The sequence below is a fragment of the Accipiter gentilis genome, chromosome 22, assembly GCF_929443795.1.
Source record: "Accipiter gentilis chromosome 22, bAccGen1.1, whole genome shotgun sequence".
NCBI classification, from domain to species: Eukaryota; Metazoa; Chordata; class Aves; order Accipitriformes; family Accipitridae; genus Astur; species Astur gentilis.
This window is the reverse complement of record NC_064901.1, coordinates 15,800,113-15,819,932: the sequence shown is the minus strand read 5'-3', so window position 1 is coordinate 15,819,932 and position 19,820 is coordinate 15,800,113. Positions and strand designations below refer to the sequence as shown.

The 19,820-nt window shown below is 45.3% G+C and overlaps 1 protein-coding gene across 4 annotated transcripts in view; it reads right to left on the bottom strand.

The window, feature by feature from the left end:
• PLEKHD1 (pleckstrin homology and coiled-coil domain containing D1) overlaps positions 1 to 9,780 on the bottom strand; it is a 31,128-nt gene extending 21,348 nt beyond the window's left edge. For 2 of the 4 annotated variants that reach the window (XM_049825762.1, XM_049825764.1), the window contains exons 1-2: positions 9,042 to 9,772; positions 324 to 417 (exon numbers count right to left, since the gene is read on the bottom strand). In XM_049825762.1, coding sequence (XP_049681719.1) covers positions 324 to 417; positions 9,042 to 9,190 — 243 coding nt within the window. In that variant the 5' untranslated portion in view covers positions 9,191 to 9,772. Of the gene's footprint in view, positions 1 to 156; positions 251 to 323; positions 418 to 9,041 lie in introns of those variants that run through there. The other 2 variants (XM_049825763.1, XM_049825765.1) reach the window with 2 other exon arrangements.
• Positions 9,781 to 19,820: the final 10,040 nt, after the last annotated feature.

Sequence of the window (19,820 nt, the reverse complement as noted above, 5' to 3'; positions counted from 1 at the left end):
CTCACGAGTGCAAGTACAGGTTTGGAACAAGCAGCAACCAAAGCTGTTAGCCCCACCGCTGGCTTTGCCAACAGTATTCTCAACAAGATCAGTTGATTAGGAGATTGTGAAAACAAGGGAATACATCTACTATCAGGCAAAAATAAAGTCAGGTACCTGCTGAATCATTAAGGAGCCTGAAGAGGTATTGACATGATTCTTGCTTTTTTTGAGGCTTCCCTGGATCTGTGAGAAGTTTGTGACTTACCTCTTCTTCACTTGCTGGGCCCATGTAAGGAGAAGCTAGACAGAATAACCCCCTCTCCCATGCACATGCTGCTCACCTTGGGGTGGATATTGAAGTATCTATTGCTTTCAAAACTCTTCTTCTCACTCTCAGCATAGTAGAGCAGGAAACTTTCCTTAATGATGAAGAACCTTTAAGAAAGGAAATAAATTCTGCTAGAACAAAGGTCATGGTTCGCAGCACAAGAAAATCTCCACCTAACTAAAGCTGCTACCTGAGCAGAAGAGTTTACTATTCCCATCTAAGCCTAAGGTGAGGTGCCTCACTTCTGCTCATAGCCAAGAGTTAGTGCTTAACACTAAGTGCCAAGTTCAAGTGCTTTGTGCTTGCAGCTTACCACAGCGTGCACACACCAGTGTTGAAGGCAAACCATAGCACCATTTACTCAACAGGGGAACAGGACGGCGGTCTGTGTCCAAGACAGGAGCACAGCCAAAGCCTTTTGGCATCTTGACCTGTGCGCGCTCTATCTAGCCCATGTGTTGGATTCAACCTATTGGAAGAGAGCCGCTCCTTTTTTTTAAGGGTGTCTCGTATGGGCTAAGAGCAACTAAAAGCTTATTTTTGCAATCCACTCCCTGCCACCCTCTTGCCTCCCATGTCAGCATAAGCCAGAAGAGAAGAGTTTCCACTGTAACGCTAAGTCATATGGCAGGGAGAGTCACAGGCTAGCATCCCCAAGTGACTCTCGAGGCAAAAGATTGTCTATGAGAGCACTCCGGAGCAGAAATAAATTTTAGAGATATTTTTAAGCAGAGGTCCTGGCAAAGTCTCCTTTCATTGACCTTTGTAAATACAAAGGAAATTGCATTTATTTTTTTCCTCATATATGTCACATTAAAATGTGCCTTGTTCTGCTCAGTTAGCCTTAGGTATGCTCTGATGAACATTGTCTAGTAGCCACAAAATATCACAGCTTCTGTAAAACCAAGCCTCTAATTTACTGGAGTGTGTCCTCAAAATTGTGATTAAAGGAGTGCCACTTATAGCTTATTTGCATGTTCAAAATGCCCCTGGGAGAGTCCCTCTTCTCTTCAAAAATTGAGGTTGCATTTACCCTGCAGGCAGATGTACAGGGGAGAGATACCTGACTTAGCTCAAATTTGGTCTAAATCTCTGCAGCGCTCAAAAATGCTGAAGAGCAGCTGAAAAAAAAATGGGGACAAGTTTAGCAGGGAGGTTTCAAAAGATTAAATGACAAAGAAAAGATGTTGCACTATTCTGTACATATTTTCTGATATGAGAAAAGAGGGATTTGCAAAGAAAGTGAAAGGCAATAATCTGAAAATTAATAAAGAATGCCTTTTTACACTGCATGAAACACTGCTGTGTTAATCACTTTCGTGTGGTCCCAAGGACAAGAGCTCATGAGGAATCTGGAAAGGATAAGGCCTTTCTGTGAATAATGAGAAGATCCCCAGGAAACCCTCCTGCTTCTGGGCGGAAAGCCTCCACTGAGAGGGATCAGGAAGACATTTCTCCGGGCAGCACTTTCCAGTTGTGCAGCCTGGGGATTCCTGCACCTTCCTCCGAAGCCACCGTTAGAGATGAGCTGCAGGCTGAATGGTCTGATCCACAAGAGCAATTCTAATACCTCCACCTGCCCATCCCACCCCAGTCCTCTCCTGAAGCAGAAGGCATTGCCTCCAGTAGAGATGGTCACAGCGATTTGGTACCAGTTTGGTTCCTAAAGCTAAAGAAAGAAGTCAAAGCTGGCGGAGAACTATCATTATAATAATAAAATTATATATATCTCATAATATATTATTAATAATAATTATCATTATTATACTCGGGGGGAAGCTTTACCACTTGACCAGCTCCTTATCTCTTGCTCTTCTACCATGGCTCTGGCAAGAGAAATGAAGTTGCCGCATGCCATGGAAACATGAGCCATGGGCTCACAGAAAGGACTGAAAAACACAGAACAAAGTTAAACTTCCGAATGCTTGCAGCTCTGGACCTACTGTGCGCCTGCTCCAGTGGCAGTCATTGAACACGTGCGTATTTACATCCAGAAATCTTCAGAACGTACAAACACCAGCAACAATTATTGTGCCCCAAATTTTTTCTTCTCCTTGCCCACTCATCTAAACCTGTTCCTGTTGATATCAGAGGCAGGGAGAAGAAGCCAGCTTGCTTCCTCAGCAGGGCACTGTCTTCTTGCTTGATACTCTGGGATCATCATGGTTGACTACCTAACCTCACCTGTTGTTCCTGACCACAGCCTGGCAAAATCTCTCCAAGGAGAACAGCATGACTCGGTGCAAAAAATCACTCTTCTGCACTGAGGTCATTTAGTCAGTAGCGGACCGAAAAGGTGCTCGTACACAGTGCAGCCTGTCCAGCAAGTTGTCCGAGTAGGAGCAATTACTATTCACCTTCCACCCAGGGGACCATCACCCTTCCGCCCGAGCTCATGTCCCAGTGCACCTCCCAGAGGAGCTGCATCTAACGACCCCTCAGCTGGGAAGGCAGTGCATGACCCCACCTACGGGGGCTGTCCATGCTCTCTCTGCATGATTGTAAAAGGTGCCCAACATGTACAGGGAGATGGACTGTCTATGGGGCACAACTTGCTTTCCCTATGATGGGAATCTCCATCCCAAACCTCTCGCCAGTGTCACAGATCAGAGACCAGAATGGTTTCCTCATGACAGTAGGCAGGGATGGGAAGGAGCATCCCAGAAAAAGGGGGGGGCTGAACTGCTCACACAACTTTGAGACACCGACCCATTTAGCAGATGTTAGACATCTGTGTTAGGCCCAGCTCTGCGAGACACATAACTGGTAGAGGGGGTTCATCAAGGTCTCACCTTTGTGTGGAAAAAGGATTAGTGTTTTCAGATATATTTGCATTAATGGCAAAGGCAGCCATGATCCCTGCAGCAGGTTCAGAGATGATCCTGGCCAAGGCAGATACCAGAGAGAGCTCCACATCGTTTCTGTGAGCAGCAGCCTTGTGCTTTCCTGTTTCATTTTTCCTCCCACCTCTTGTCACTAACTCTGTAAGAAAGCTTTCTTATGAGTAGCTGCATCTTCACTTTATGTCTCTAATCCTTAGTTCAACAAGGACTTGATTTTTAGAGGGACACGTAACCTCATCTGCACAATAAATACAGAAACAACTTCTTTGAAGAACAATCCTGCCTGGCCAATGGCCTGTGCTTGGTCCAACAGGTCAGAGTGAACTAGATACTGTGGGTATAAATATGAAAATAAGGAATAAAACCCAACACACCACATGGAATAAAAACCAGCACACCACATGGAACGGAGAAAGTCTATTCATTGATTCCAACAGTCTTGTCAGTCCGAACAACCTCAAGAAACATTTGCAAGACAGGTAAAGATACTGATCTTTAGCTATGTGTGATTTTTAATCTAAATGTTAACCCCCAGTTAAAGCCAGGCTTTAGTTTGTTACATACTTTTTGCCTGCTCAGTGCTGCTGATAATCCCCATATTACAGATTATGCTCCAGGGCAATACAAAACCAAAACAAAACCCAGAACAAAGCATAGCGCAGATCTCTGAGAATTTATGTGCCTCTGGCAGATTAATGAACTTTTAGATCCCTGACCTCACAGATGTGGAGAGAATCTGTGGGGATTTGGAATGAAAACGTTCAAAATAAGAGTTTAAAAAACAGTAACAAAACTCCACAGCAAATAATGAAGGAAAAACATTGAAAAACTGGTTAGCTGATGGTCATAATGTATTTATGCTTAGATTATATTCCCTCATCTATCCTTACCTGGAAGGCAATGACCACTTTAACTTTGACTTTCAGGACGAAGCCTCCATACAACAATACGAGGATAATTGATGCAGCACAATGGAAAGAGGGGTGACGTGAAGGAGTAGAGGAGGAAGTTACAAGACTCAAGGGCAAGCTGAAGACTGAAGCAGCAGCAAGGTGAGTAAGAGCAGAAAGGGAAAAGATGACCAAGAGAGAATGGGGAGAGACACCCAGTTAGGACTGGGGGGCTGGAGGCACTGAACCCGTATCTGAATTAGGCACAGATGAACCAGCAGAAGAAAAAGGAGTGCTGGAAAGACAGGGGAATTGTTTGAATACAAACAAGAAACTAAAAAAAAAAAAAGAAGAGATTTAAAAACAGAGCAGCTTTCAAAAAGCCTGGAGAGCAGCAGCAAAGGTGAAAGAGGTGAGCGGACCTGGTACAGCCACGCACACCCCACATGCAGCACAAGAGCCATTCGCGTATGGTCACCCACCCTTGGGTCACCCATGTCCTGTCACTAGATCCTGCACTAAGAAACCACTGAAACCGCAGTGTAATTAAACTGGAATAGCAGGGGAACAGTAACAATCTGAGTGACTTGATCTGCCAGAATTAGACACGACAGCTCTATACTGGACGAGTAGAGATACCTGATCTCTGGGGACAAAGTGCTTTCTTTGTGTCACAGAGGGCTAATGAGATTAATTAGCTAATCTTTGTAAAAGTTTTTGAAGTGACAATGGACTGTGTTACCTGTTTACATTATAAAACTGCAGCAGTCTCACTGGTCCTTCCTTCCAGTGGTGGTTTTCTGGGCGCCAGTCCAGGAGCACAGGCAGCGAATCCCTGTTACTACATCAGCCCAGTTCTCTCTCCCTGGGGACGGCTCAGGAAACCGATGGGCAAAGGATCTTTATCAGCACGTCAGCTCAGAGACTGCAGTACCTGTCCCTCACTCTTCCTCTCCTGACAGCTCCAGGCTTTCCTGGCTGCCTCCTGCCCTGGTTCCAGGCAGCTGGAGCAGCGCCTGGGCAGGGAGCGGGAAGAGGTGGATGCTTCCCGACAGCAACCAGCCAAGTGGGAAGTTTACAAGGATGAGAGGGAAGCACATGGTCTGCTTGACTCACAGCCCCTGTGCTGCTTCAGCAGCTCCCGCTGCCCCCACGCTGCACGCACACACGCTGCTCTGCAGTTGCCTGCCTTCTAGCTTTTTTTAGAGCAGAAAACAGTCCTAAACAATCATCCTTTCCATCTGTCCCGTGACCACATCCAGTGACTGTTGGTAGCCACTTTGCTGGAAAACAAGGTTATGTGCATGCTTCGCAGTGCCACAGCCAGGACTGGTCCAAGAGAAGATAAAATTTCTCTCTCAACTGTGCTGTGTTTCCCTCCTTCCAGCAGCACCCTGGCATCTCTGATGGATTTACTCAGAGGTATAAGCATATTTTCTGGTTTATTCTCTACTCTTTTCAACTCCTAAAGTTCCACCTTGCTTTTCTCATTGACCACTGAGCAGATGCCCTCCTGGAACTGTTCCCCTTAGCCCCAAAGTCTCTCACCTGAAAGGTGACAGCTTAGAGCCTGACATTTCTGTAAGGGGCTGGGATCACTCACAGTAAAAAAGGATGTGTCACTTCCTATCTGCAAAGCTACAGTGCCCCATTCATGCCACGTCCAGGGCAGGTACATACCTTGTGCATTTCATTCCAGACTCCATGCCAGGCTGATGCCGTTACCAGTACAACTTTTGGAGTAGGGAAGAGACTAAACTGCTTGTTGTTAACTGGAAGGAAGAACGGGGTGCAGTTTGGTGGGAAGAGGAGGACCCATAATCAAAGGCTGAGAATATGACTTTCCAAAGACAGTCCAACAGTGACCCAAGCTTAGACTGGTCAAAAGCACCAGTAAACTCAGAAGGCTGTTGCATCTCTTTTGGAAGGATATTACTTTACAAGGAAAGAAAATTCACCTTCGGAATAGAACTTCTTCTCTTAGAGAGACAGGGGCTAGGATGCTGCTGATGGCATTCCAAAATAAAGCTCTGAAAGGCAGCACGCTCAGACGTCAGCCCTGGCAGATAAACACAGCCGTGCTGGTCCAGTGCCAGAAGCACCCAGCCCACTCTCGGTCAGTTGAGCACTCTCAGGCAGCGCACAAATACTTAGGCTGCAGGACAGACCATTGTGTGGGCAAGGGAAAGGGCTGAGAGTGCTCCAGACAACTGCCTCATGTCAAGTCTTGCTGTCTTCACAGGTGCCATCGGACGCAGCCCTGACTAAAACAAGGCTCTGCTATCCCTCCCTGCATAACCTCTACTGCCGTGAAATCCCCAAGCCTGGGATTTCAATCATTAAAGCACTGGACACCGTGCCTGGACTTTTTTCCTTGATCCATTATCTACTCAGGCTCCATCTTCCCCTTAAACAATTGGTTTTCCTCTCAGTGTCTCCAGCAGCACTGTTGCTACAGCCAAATGAATAGGATCAAGCCAGTAAGTATCATGCATCTCTTAAGCAGCCACACAGACTCATCTGCATGGCTGATGGCCTGATGTGATCAATCCTCCTGTTGCAGGCTGGTTTATCTCCCATATCTTGGGAAGACTTTCCTTGGGACAGGGAATAGTAATATTGTCCAGAGCAAAATTACTTCACAGCAAAGTTACTACCTGTAAATACCAAACAGATTAAAAGTAGTAATCTGAGATTTCAGGACAAAATCTACATTGCTCAGAGATCAGATCCTCAACTGTATCTAGCAATAGTCAATTCTTTCTCTTAATTTAACTGGAGCAGGAAACATCTCTTCTCCTTTTCATAAAATAATGCACTTGACCAGCTGTGTCTTGGTGGTCATGGAGGTTAAAGGGGGCGAATAGATGAATTGCTCCTTATCCCCCCATAATGACCGACTTCTAATAACATGCAAGATTTTTTACTTTAAAGGAAATCTCTCCTGCAATAAAAAAATCTTATTGTTTCATCTGTTCCAGTCTTTTTACTCCAGAAACCCCTTCCTTCCAAACCCTACAGATTCCCTGTGTTCGCCTCCCACTGACCTGTCTCTGGTGCCCCAGGACCCTCTGCTGCCATGCGTGCAGCTAACCTTCCACATCATCCCCACCCCACGGTCACCTCCCCATTTCCTCCCACCTGCTATCACTAAAATATTTACCACTTGCTGGAGATGGGGTTGACTTCTAGGAATAGAACAGCACTAAATAAATAATGACAGAGAGCACAGAGATGGGCCATTTGCCTGCAAGAAATTTTGATTAGGAAGAAAAAAAAAAGCCTTTTAAGAATTTCTCCTCCGTGGCAAATTACCTTCCCCTCTGTTATTCTGTCCACTTCTTTTCCATAACACAGTCAAATTAGTTTCCAGACATAATTCATTTAAATATCAATGTCTGGGAGCTGAGTAGGGAGCATCAGCACAAATTCCCTTCTGGGTGAAAAAAGGCCATTGTTTTGGGGGCAGGGATGGGGTGGGTGGGGGAGTACAGCATAAAACCTGCATCCGGGTCAGAGATTGCTATAAAGACAAAACTGCTTCCCAAGCAACATTTAACTGTTTTTCAGGCCACAGCATCTTCACAGGTCTAGACTAGACAGCACTGTGGTTACTACACAGCACAAAACTGGGAAAGCTGGGTTTAGAAATGGATTTGATGTGTTGTGCCTACACTGCAGACTGAAGCAAAAAGGTACCCACAAAAGGTAAGTACCCGAGGTAGCCGACAGACATTGCTCATGTGCAGGTTAATTTATTCTTCAAAAAAAGCCTTGACACACACTGTGCTACAAAGGCTACAAAACTGCCTTTCAGCTCCAGAGGTAGCTCCAGCTTCCTGTGCTGCCTTTTGTTAATGACTTATTTGTGTCTTTCGCCAGTGGAAAGGTGAGGTGGGGGAAGAAAACAACATTACTTTGCTTTTCTGGCAGACTTTTTCATCTGCTGATATCAAACTACTAAAGGCGGTTAAGTACTACTATTCTTTAATAGATCACGACAACAAATCCTGGCCCACAAAACATGTCTCTGGCAGCGGTAGCGTGAAAATGCAAGTTTCTCAGCTGCCAGTCTTCTAACTGAATCATTTGCCAACGACATCTATCAGCAGTGACATTAATCTGCCGTCCAGGAGTGCTGTAAGGTTTAATCCATTGGATCATGTACCCCCCGTGAGCAATGAGAAAGAGCTGTGCTATGTTTCTGTGCGAATACCCATCCATAAAGTCGTGTCTCATCATTTGACAGCCAGCAGAAAACTCTCCTGTGAGATTCAGCGATTCACATAAAGAAACTACACCAACTTTAAACCTCAAACTGACCTATCGCTTCAGTATTATAGAACATATTTCTGTCCTTGGTAAAAGGTTATAGCAAATGCTTTCCAGCTCCAAGCTTCCTGGCTGCTGATATGCAACACGCAGCAGCAGCTTACAACTCCCTAGCAGCAGATGGAAAAGAATTCAGAGCCACCTTCTCCCCAGGGAAGATAGTCTGCATTTGCTGTTCCAAGCGTGCCATCACCATCACGCAGCACAGCAGTACTGATGCTGGTCCACAAACCTCTGCAGACTATACACATGCACACACAGTCCCACATGCACAATCAGTCCAGATTAGCCATCTCGTACCCAAAGGACTCAAAGAGCTTTAACAAGTGCTAATGAACAAAGTCAAGCAGTTCAGGGGCAAAATATAGGAGCTGACTTTTCCTCTTTCATGAAACGATCGTAGGATAATTATCCAGAGGAGGCAGGTAGTCCCTATTCCCACCCTGGAGTACACGTTGCACAGGGACTGGGCAGATAAAGAAGCAAGCACGAGGTGCCATGTGTGTAAAGCAGACTCAGAAGAGCAGGGAAGCTATGCCCAAAGTTTCACCCCTAGTCTCTGCCTGGCTAGCTGCACTTGAAGAGCCAAGCACTCAGGCTCTAACTTACCCCAGCACCCTTAGGCTTTGTATTTCACCTGAGCATCCCTCAGCGACTGTAGCTTACCTCCTGGACCATTTGGCTGACTGCCTCCCAAAGGGTCTCTTCCAGAGCACGCCGTAGAGCTGCACTTTGGTGCTGATGTCCAGAGCATCTGAATCTGCCTGCTCCATGGATGGAGAAGGGGATACGGAACTGGATTTTGAAGCAAACATTATAGATGGATCTGGTTCTAACTCTCTCCCTCTGCGTGGCAGCTCAGGGAATCCGATTAAATGCAATGAACCAGAAGGACGTAACCAGCCACTCCAAGCGGCAGACGGAGAGACTGGGCTATGGTTTGAATCAATAACTTGACTGCTCAGCACTCAGTCAATAATTCTCTCCCTGATGCACAGATGATGAGAGTTTCCTCATTGCGTATTACTTCCTGATGCATTACAGACAGCACACATCCCAGCCCAAGGAAAAAAAAGAGTGAAGAGAGCCAGAGATCAGGAAGACAGAGAGGCAGAAAGAGCTCATCAGGGAGAAAGCTCCCAGCAATAACATAACCCAAAATACATCTGCACCAGAGCTGGCTTGGAAGGTTATTTCACTCGACATTGCAGCACCCCAGACAGAAATCAGGGCAAGATGGACGTTTTACTGTCAGGCATCTCTTACTCTGATACATACCCCCAAAATCTTGTACTTGGAGACAGGTTCTTCTCATTTGTCCCAAGGAAAAAGGGAGCAGAATGGGTGGGAGCCAGCAAGTTCAATAAGATTCCCTCTGCCATTGGAAGGCTTTTGCTCTGCCAGCCTGGCACTGCCCACCCGGCTACAGTTCACGTGGCTGCTTGATTTGGACTGGGCAGTGTCCATGCTGCACGCCTCGCTCAGCCTTAAAGGGCCATTGCTGATCAAAGTTACGAGCATAAAATTCTGCCTGCCTCCATGCCTTGCTGCATCTTGGAGATGTGGCAAGCGCAGCCTCTGCCCTGCCTCTTAGGTACCAGCTCCTTCCTGGGCACAGCACAGAGACATAGGAATATGTCACACAGCTCAGGTGAGTGTCCATTCATCTCCCATTTAGTACTCTCACAACAAGCCTTTTATTCCTTAAGTCCTTGTTTCTCTCTTGAAACCCACCCTCCCTGCAGAGATACAAACACAGCCCTCCAAAAGAACCCCTGTCTTTTGTAATACCCACAGGAAAGCACATTAGCATCATATTGTTCCTTCCCGCATCCTGCCTTCCCACCAGGATTAGGATTTGGGGAAGAACTGCCTGCATTGTGCCCGGTAAAACATCTGGAGTTTTGGGGTATCATATAACCAATACAGACACATACATGCTGCGAGGCATCTGCTCCTGTTTTAACCTGTGCCATCCTATGTGTATCGAGTTTGATGCTCTAATTGCTAAAAGTCAGCCCTTCCCAGAGCAGTTATTCAGAAGTGACACACTGCAGACACGTGGTCCTCTCTCATTCCTGGAGATTAGAAACCTGGGACATACCACATGCTAGATCACAGCTCTGGGGACAGGCTCGCTTAGCTTTATATGGTCACAGGCACTTGCAAAGCATCTTAAATAGAGGAAACACAGACAGCCCGCCTCCAGCTCACAAGGTGCATTTGGTATTAGAGAAATTATAGATGCAGGTCCGCGATAAAAATGTCTGTTGATCGCTAGATGAAAGCGTCAGCAAACTCGACGCTTTGTTACTGTCTCTCATCCTGGCTTTGACTGGCCTTTTGGTCCCAGACAGGATGTGTCCCGAGCAGCGTCAAAGACCATCTCAGAGTGACATTAAGGGAGAGGGTGGTCAACAGGGGAAAGCAGCAGATACTGCCTCCGTCTCACCTGAGCCTCAACTCTTGAATACAACACTGTGTTGCAGAAGAGAAGTATTAATGTTGTAGTGACCATTCCTCACACTGCACTGAGAAGAAACTACTACTCATAATCAGGAGAGGAAAAAAGGTTCCCTGGAATTATGTTGCACAAAGGGTAAAAAGGATTCTGGGCCCAACAGCATCACCTTAATTTATAAATGTGGAGTGAAAAGACACAGAGCTCCCATGTAAGGATGATCCAGCGCCCCTGCCACTGCACTGCACTGGCGATGCAAAGATGCGATAGCAGTGACCTGCAGATTTTCACCCTTTGCTTCTTTACTTCTTTTTATCTTGCACAAATCAAGAGAGAAAAGAGGTCTTTAGCTCCCAATATAAAAAAACTGAGATATTGTTTCCTCTGCAGACCTCTAGGACAAGCAAGGGACTGAGTAGTCACAGCAAATTCTTTAGAGTGGGCAGCTGCAGGGGAGGGAAAGAGCAACTTGCTTTTGTCAAGTACCAAGAGTTAAACGTGGGCAGGAGCCAGCAACACTAGGGCAGTAACAGCAGTGGGGTGGATTTTGCAACTGCTGGTGTCTGGACAAAGTAATCTGTAACAACAGTGGTTATGTTAACATTTCCTTTACCTGTGTACTAGACTAAATAAATTGGGGGCCTGCCTGAAGGGAAGAGCAGGAGAGCAACACAACCGGTCCGAGCAACTTGCCTCTCACATACAAAAGGTAACAGCATAACGGCCACCTTAAAGGTTCTTTGATGTTACTTCTGTCAGATGCAAAACTTACTTCAACTGGCCAGGAACTTCAGGATCCAGAAAACAGTGTCACAAAACCCAGCCGGGAGAAAAGGGTCCACCACAGTAGGGAGAGCTGTATCCTGCAGAAGTGCCTTCTCCAAATTCCAGGGGACAGAAAGCCTTAGGAAAGCACAAGCAGACTTGGTTTTGCTGCAAGCTCTTGGTGAAACCTAATAGCCCAAAAGCACATAGACATTTATACAGAGATAATAAATTTGTATTTAATCTGGGAGCTCACCATTTACTAAGAGCAGAGGAGGGAGACCCAAGTATACAAGACCTTCACAGGACAACCGTGTGACACCAGTGCAAAAAGAAAAACACAGTCATGATCTGCATTGTAAGTGAAGGCAGACATAAGCCCTTGTGCCAGACCCACACACAATCCCTTCTGTACAGTTCTGGCCAAACAGATTCCCTGGCCCTGAAGAGATGCAGAAAAAGACCTGAGGGATGATCACAGGTGTAGCTAACCCACAGTATGACAGGACACTCGAAGGACTTCACTTTCTTAAACGAGAGCAAAGGGGAAAATTTGACTGCTGTCTAGTTTCAGGCATTCTTTCCCCTCTTAATGTGTTGGTAAAGGTTGATGCTTGCAATAGAACAAACTGACCTAAATTGGCCATGAATAGGTGAGAAGGTGTGTAAGTGTCACAGGAAGGGGGTTGTGGAACTGCCTCACCAGAGCAGCAGGGGTGAAGACATTACTTGGTTGGATCCGTTACACCCAAAGCAACCTGAGGTGGCCATACCTTCCAGAGATACAGATTAGGCTCACTCGCTTTCTCTGAAACATTTTTGTTCCAGAATAATAATTTAAACATTTTCAGATGCATTTTTCAGTCTTGATGGCTCATAGGGGACACACAGCTGTACATTCTGGAGAGAAAGCACTGGAGCTTTACTCAGAAAATCTTCCTGCAGAGACAGGTTGTACTGACACAGGAATTATTTTGCTAATATGTTGTCCCTACTTTTCCTACACATCAAGCCGATAAAATTTTGCTCAAAACCCCCTTTGAAGCAGACAGCAGTGCAAGCTAGTACAGAAGTAACACTCCATCACAGGCCACCCTCCAGCGGGAAGATGCTCCCTTTCAGTTTAAGGATACACATACTGGCTAACTGCAGCCAATGAAGAGGCTTGTATTTTATTATTTTTTTTTAAGTGAAAAGTTATACCTTTATGTTCTGGGCAGCTTACAATAGTACTTTATGCAGAAAAGAATAAACTAATCCTTAGGCTTGGACCAGGAAGCCAAGATTTGGATCAGAGCAGCTGCAGAGTTGCAAAGATTCAGGTCTTGCCTTCCTGTACAGATTCCCTTTCCTCTTACAGCTTCTGATAGGCTCTGTAGCCGTTTTCAACCCAAAAAAACATTAGCAATTATGGAAGGTATTAGCAGGTACCTGGAACAATGTGGGGGAAAAAAGAAGAAAGTCCAGCTCAGGTTTCATTTATGATATATCATTCTTGCAAGGATAAAATGTCACATATATCTATCAAAATTATGTTCCAGCTTCCCAGATGTACAGTTGTGTGCGGAGACTATTTTAAATAGAACAAAAGCAACCACCATCCACCCATCCCTAGTGCAATACATTGACAGACTATGTTTCTTTTGCACGTGATTAAATTCTTAGTGTCAGATCAGAAGGCAGAGCTGTCCTGCAGAGTTCAAAATAAAGAGTTATTCAGCAAACAGTCACTGAAGTTAAAAGCCTTTGTAGATTTATAACCCCATCTGACATCATCCCATGGTCCCAGTGTCCTGTTCCAGACAACGCCCTCCACCAGTCCCAGCCCTTCCAACCCACCCAGATCCACGCTGGATGGCCCATGAGTCATATTAAACTATTAGCTGTGAATATAGCACCACTGCAGGAAACTTCCAGGAAGACAGAAAATAAGATGCCAGTTTACTGAAGCAAAGGGATTTGATAGCAAGCAGCCAGCCCAATAGCCCTGCGGACAGTAAGCACTCACAGCCTGGCTTTTGGGGGGTGGCTTGTTCAGGGACTGACACCACAATCAGTGGCCGTTTCTCTCAGCATCTGTGGTGGGCTGACCCTGGCTGGACACCAGGTGCCCACCAAAGCAGCTCTATCACTCCCCTCCTCAGCTGGACAGGGGAGAGAAAATATGATAAAAGGCTCGTGGGTCAAGAGAAGGACAAGGAGAGATCACTTGCCAGTTATCATCATGGGCAAACCAGACTCAGCTTGGGGAAAATTAATTTATTACCAATCCAATCAGAGTAGGATAGTGAGAAATAAAACCAAATCTTAAAACACCTCCCCCCACCACACTTCTTCACAGGCTTGACTTTACTCCTGATTTTCTCTACCTCCTCCCCCCGCCAGCAGCACATGGGGACAGGGAACACGGGTTGGGGTCAGTTCATCACACCTTGTCTCTGCCACTCCTTCCTCCTCAGGGGCAGGACTCCTCACTCTTCCCCTGCTCCACCACGGGGTCCTCCCCAGGCTGCAGGTGGATATGTGCTCCACCGTGGACCTCTATGGGCTGCAAGGGGACAGCCTACCTCACACCATGGTCTTCACCATGGGCTGTAAGAGAATCTCTGCTCCGGCACCTGGACCACCTCCTCCCCCTCCTTCTTCACTGATCTGGGGGTCTACAGGGTTGTTTCTCTCACATATTCTCACTCCTCTCAGCTGGCTGCTGTTGCACAGGGGTTTTTTTCCCCCTCTTCTTAAATCTGTTATCCCAGAGGCACTACCACTGTCACTGATGGGTTCGGCCTTGGCCAGCGGCAGGTCTCTCTTGGAGCCGGCTGGCATTGGCTCTGTCAGACATACGGGAAGCTTCTAGCAGCTTCTCACAGAAGCCACCCCTGTAGTCTACCCACTACCGAAACCTTGCCACGCAAACCTAATACATGTATCTGAAGGAGAAAATGTCTTTTTTTTCTTTAATCCTACTATGAGATCTTTTCTGAAAGAAGACTCATTCACTGTGGTGGTGGGTTTTTTTGTTTGTTTTAAAAAATGGTTTCTGCTGAACAGGCATTTTTTTAGGGACTTTAGAATACATCAGAGTAGTCAGCTACATTAGAAAAAGCTTCCTCCAGAAGACAGACCATAGGCTTCCTGCAATACACCAGTTTTTCCCCCATCAAGCCTAAATACCACGAAGTAATCACATGGCTTACATAAAAAATACTCAGTACTGGAATAGTTAAATAGGCTGCTTCCAACAAGCAGCTTGTTCAACAGCAGTAAATAAATACAGCCCTTCTTGCTTTCTGGCTTTCCTTAGATTATGAACCCACGAGCACACACTCCCTTCCCCTCCGCCCTGGGGAAGGGCAGCACTGCATGACCGCGGTGACTGCTGCCTAACCAGCCACGCTGCTCAGGCAGCCCCAGCCAGCCAAATCCCAGTCCCAGTTCTGAGGCTGTGGGAGGGCCCAGCAGCCATGGGTATGCTCCTCCTCATGGGGAGGAGACGAACCTCCACGCACAGGGACACGAAAGAACAAACCTTTCCCCAAAAAGGTTTTATAACAGTGTTCAGAGCTGGTAAACTTGCGGCTTAACCTGCAGACCACCTGCATTTCTATTTACCTTTCCTAGAGCATTTGATTTGACCTCCATCTTACCGGCTTGTGATCAACATCATTCAACCTGATCCCAAGTGTGACAACAGCAACAGTAGAGACTTACCAAGGATGTGGTTTGACCAGGTGACACAGCTCAGCAGCAATGGCTTAGCCAGCTCTGCTGGAAGCCTTCTGCACAGAAAACAGCAAAGTCAAGTTGAGGACTACCTATGACATGCATACACGTGCCGCATGAGTAGTGCTGGCTACATAAAAGCCAGCTCAGCAAGACTTTCTTGCCCTTTGCACCCTGTAGTGCCAGAGCACTCGGAGATCTAGCAAATAGATCAGAGACAAGGTTTAGAGCAGCTATTTCAGAAGTCAGCACAGAGCTTCAAGGTGCAATTGCTTACTCAGTCCTGTTAATTCCGAGTATAGAAAAGGTGTTGCCCTCAATGAGTTGAGTACAACGGGGCTTAGCTTCCAGCCCTGGCAATATCCCTACCTGACTTAAGCATGTAACTTGATTTCTCTCAGCCACAGTTCCTCAGACACTGGTACTAAATTCAGAACATCGTAAGAATACATATACCCAATTCAGTAGTTTGGGTACAACGGCCAGACAAAAAAATCCTGCAAAAGAGAAGGATTTGTTAGAGATTTCTTGGCAGAATAATGGATGGGAAAAATGTAATACCTCTACATATTAACACAGGCAAACAACTGGAGCACCATCAACACTTAAGATCTGACAAAACAGTCCAGCAAGTAGTAAATGAGGTCCAGGGCTGATGGCTGCCCACTCTGGAGAAGCACACTCCTTAGCTGTTTCAACAACAGTCAGTAGATCTGAACTCTCACTCCAAGTTTCTAGAACAGGGTTAGGTGCAGGACTACTTTCTACAAGGCGTTTCTCAACTGCAAATGTTTAGATATTGATTGCAGTCCACTAATTTCTACTTTGTTCCCTCTGGTCAAAACAGGGAAAGAAGTCATAGGCTTAACTTTTAAACAATAAATACATATCCAGAAAGCAGAATTGGCTAAACCATGTTTTAATTTAATCTAAAGTCCACAAAATGCCCAGCACACACACAGACCATAACTGCTTTTGCATACACATTCCATGTTCCCTTTACCCCTACCATTATTATGATCATTGAAGGCAAGGCCTTAAAAAGCTAAGGACACTACAATTAGGCCTTCATTCAGGAGTGGAAACTGCAGGGACCACAACACTGATGTTCTTCACACCCTTCACCTATACATTCCGTTATACCCCTCGGCTCTAATCCGCAGCAGCCTCCACTCCCAAGTCTCTCTCTCTTGGTCCTGCTCACAGCCAGTCACTCTGAGCTCAGGGCTCCTGCTGTACGCATACACAGGACAGGAACGAGAGATACTTCTTGCCTCCTTCCTATCTGCATTCTCAAGGAATTATCTAAATAGAGACACAAAGATCTACTGGTGCCACCTATCACAGCAGGAGACCGTGACAGCTCTACCGCAAACCCTATATGTTAAAGGAGAGCCATCAGACATATGAAAGAAACTGCCTGGCAAGGAAGGACACCGAAAGCAAAACCACAGTGGGCTAAGAGGGCCATCTCCACCCTCACCATCTCCAGTTACCCTCCCCACGAGCCATGCTGCCATACAGCTTTTGTAGATGAGGCCTCTTTCGTACTGCTGAAGTCCAGGCTGCAGGGAAAAGCATGGAAAAACTCCCAGGCAGACTCATTGCTTAGCCCTCCATCTGTACCAAATCACATTCATGTGAAGCATCTGCACAGAATACATACCAGGAGTACAAAGTTTTGTTCAAGATCAGTTGTCCCTCAGTTTCTCCCTCAAAAAGAGAAAACAGAATATGGGAAATCCATCGCAGTCCTAAAACGTGACTCATTCTACTTATAGCTTCACCCTCTGGAAGCAAGTAAGAAAAGCTTGACTAAGAGGCATTACAGTAAGAGTCGTTCAGATTAGTACTAAGGCTTGTAAGCAGAGTTTTTAGCAGCCCTCTTCAGTCCGCTATAACCATGAGTATCTCATTTAAAGTGTTTCTTCAGACAGCAGAAGCCCATTAACTTCCACGGGCTCCAACACAACTATGATCATATATCATAAAGTAATTACCACTTCAGACACTGGATGGGCATACAGATATAGAACAAGTGGTTTTCCCCTTTCTAATAATTTCACCTCTGCCTTTAGATTTTCTAAATACTATATAGCTTTGGTGTCAATCAGCATGATACAACTTACTTTTAATTAGCTCTACAAGTTTTCCAAATGAGGCATTTTTCTTAACGCCCCCATCCACCATAAGGGTTTGTTAATCTCTAGACATCTCAGACAAGAGGAAGAAGTGCTGTGATAAGGAAGGTGGAATGTTGTGCAATTCTGCCTGCAGGGATATTTGGATAAGGCTTGCACATATCAGTAGAAGAATGGCTTAATTTGTAAGCTGGAACAAGAGATGACAGTTCATCTTCTTGCTGCTGCGCTCATCCCTAATGAGTCTCTGATAAAAATGCTGATGAAATTTTTTTTTCCTTAACAAATGAAGGAACACTATACAGCCATCATCAGGAAGCCTGCAACACCACAGCTCCTCAGTATTTAAGATTTTAGTGGTAACTCTTGTAACATAAATGCACCAAAAACACTTCCTCACATCTCCAAAAGGATTTACAACAGGCTACAGTGGTTAAGTCTCCAGTTACCAAGGCAACATTTTTATTAAACACACTAAAAGAATGCTAATATACTGCATAATGCTTCACCATTAAAACTGAATTTTACTTGCCAAAAAAACAAGAGCCTATCTGGCAAAATACCGGCTTCCCATCCTTACTCCCTTGCACCTGCCTGTACTAGCTATAATAGCAATACTGTGATTTGTTTCAGTTCTCCTACTGACTTTACATTAATCATATTGTCTTGTGATTAAGCCAGTATAAAAAGATTACATTTTTTCCTAACTACACAAGTCCTGTGAGCTACCAGAAAAATAAAAAGTAAGCAATCAGCTGAGAAGATTGCTTATTGCTTGAGTGAAACAGCTGTTAAAGTGACAGGTTCTTAGGTAAGTCTGTAGATAGCAACTGCAGGTGAAAAACATAAATCCTTTTTTAAATTAATTGCTTAGAAATCATCTCCATTAAGGGTATCTCTTAAATGGATACATGAAGTTTGGGAATGCATACATCACCCATCCTCTAACAGCATCATTCTCCTTTCTCTCTTCTGAAAATGTATGTCTAAAACCCAATCCTGCTTACAGGGCAGCTGAAGAGTATGGAGAGCAAGCATAAACTGTGTCAAGTCAGCAGCTATAGGAGGGATCTCATCAGTGTATACAAACACCTGAAAGGAAGGCGCAAAGAGTATGGAGCCAGGGTCTTTTCAGTGATGCCCAGCGACAGGACAAGAGGCAACAGGCACACACTGAAACACGGGAGGTTCCCTCTGAACACTTTTTTACTGCGAGCGTTACTGAGCACTGGCACAGGCTGCCCAGGGAGGTTGTGGAGTCTCCCACCTTGGAGATATTCAAAAGCTGGACACAGTCCTGGGCAACTGCCTCTAGGTGATCCTGCTTGAGCAGGGGTGGTGTTGGACCAGGTGACCTCCAAAGGTCCCTTCCAGCCTCCACCACTCTGCAATCAGTGCTCTAGACTGCATTCAATCAGTGCCTTCCCACCATGTGCTAAAGAACTTGGCACACTGCCAGGTACCATCCCATATCAGGGAGGTGAAGGTGAGTCCTTAATTACCCATCTGCAAGCTGCTTAAGGGGTTACCTCACTCTCTAAGATTGCTTTAAACCATTAACAGTTCCTGAATTGCTCCAGCTGATAGTTTTACCAAGTGACAGAGTTTCAGACTACTTACTTGCAAAACCCACAGATCCTACATACAGATCTTAAAAGCCTACGCAAGTGTTTCCTTAGGGACTGCCTTGTGACAGGGTGTCAACTTCCTAGTTATTCCAAGGATCCCAATTCCAATTCTCATCCTTGCCCTAAATCCTGGCAGTAGCCATAGGATGCCACAGTGGTAATAACTTTCTTCTACAAACCTCTAAGAGCATACACACAATAGGACATGCTTTGGTAAGAGACAAGCACATTTCTGGTTTTTACACAGCATTTGCTCCTTTAATTTATTCATTTATTTATGTCCTACATGTGTTTTAAAATGTTAAATCTAGTCCCAAACAAGTTTGGTAAAGTAACATTTTTAGTCAGAGGTGTCCAACTGTGGCCATTCTTTTTACAGCTGCATCTTTTAACATAAATTCAGTGTTTTATATGAAAAGCTTACCCCTTCTACAATCACAGCACACAATGTGCAACTCGCTGGATTTTTTCAGAATCTTTTAATAAAACCTGCAAACCCTAAAAATATGACCTAAAGCACCCAATAGGAGATAAAACGACTGTCCTGCAACTTTTTGCTCAGATAACAAAACAGAATTAATTTTCAAAGCTCTCCTCATATCCCCTGCCTGAGGGCCTCTTAGAGACCACTACTAAAACTTAATTTCCAATTATTCTTTGCAACTCAAAAGTTATGTCAGAGGCAAATAAAACCCTTCCAGAGAAATTCAGGAGCCTGAGAAGACAG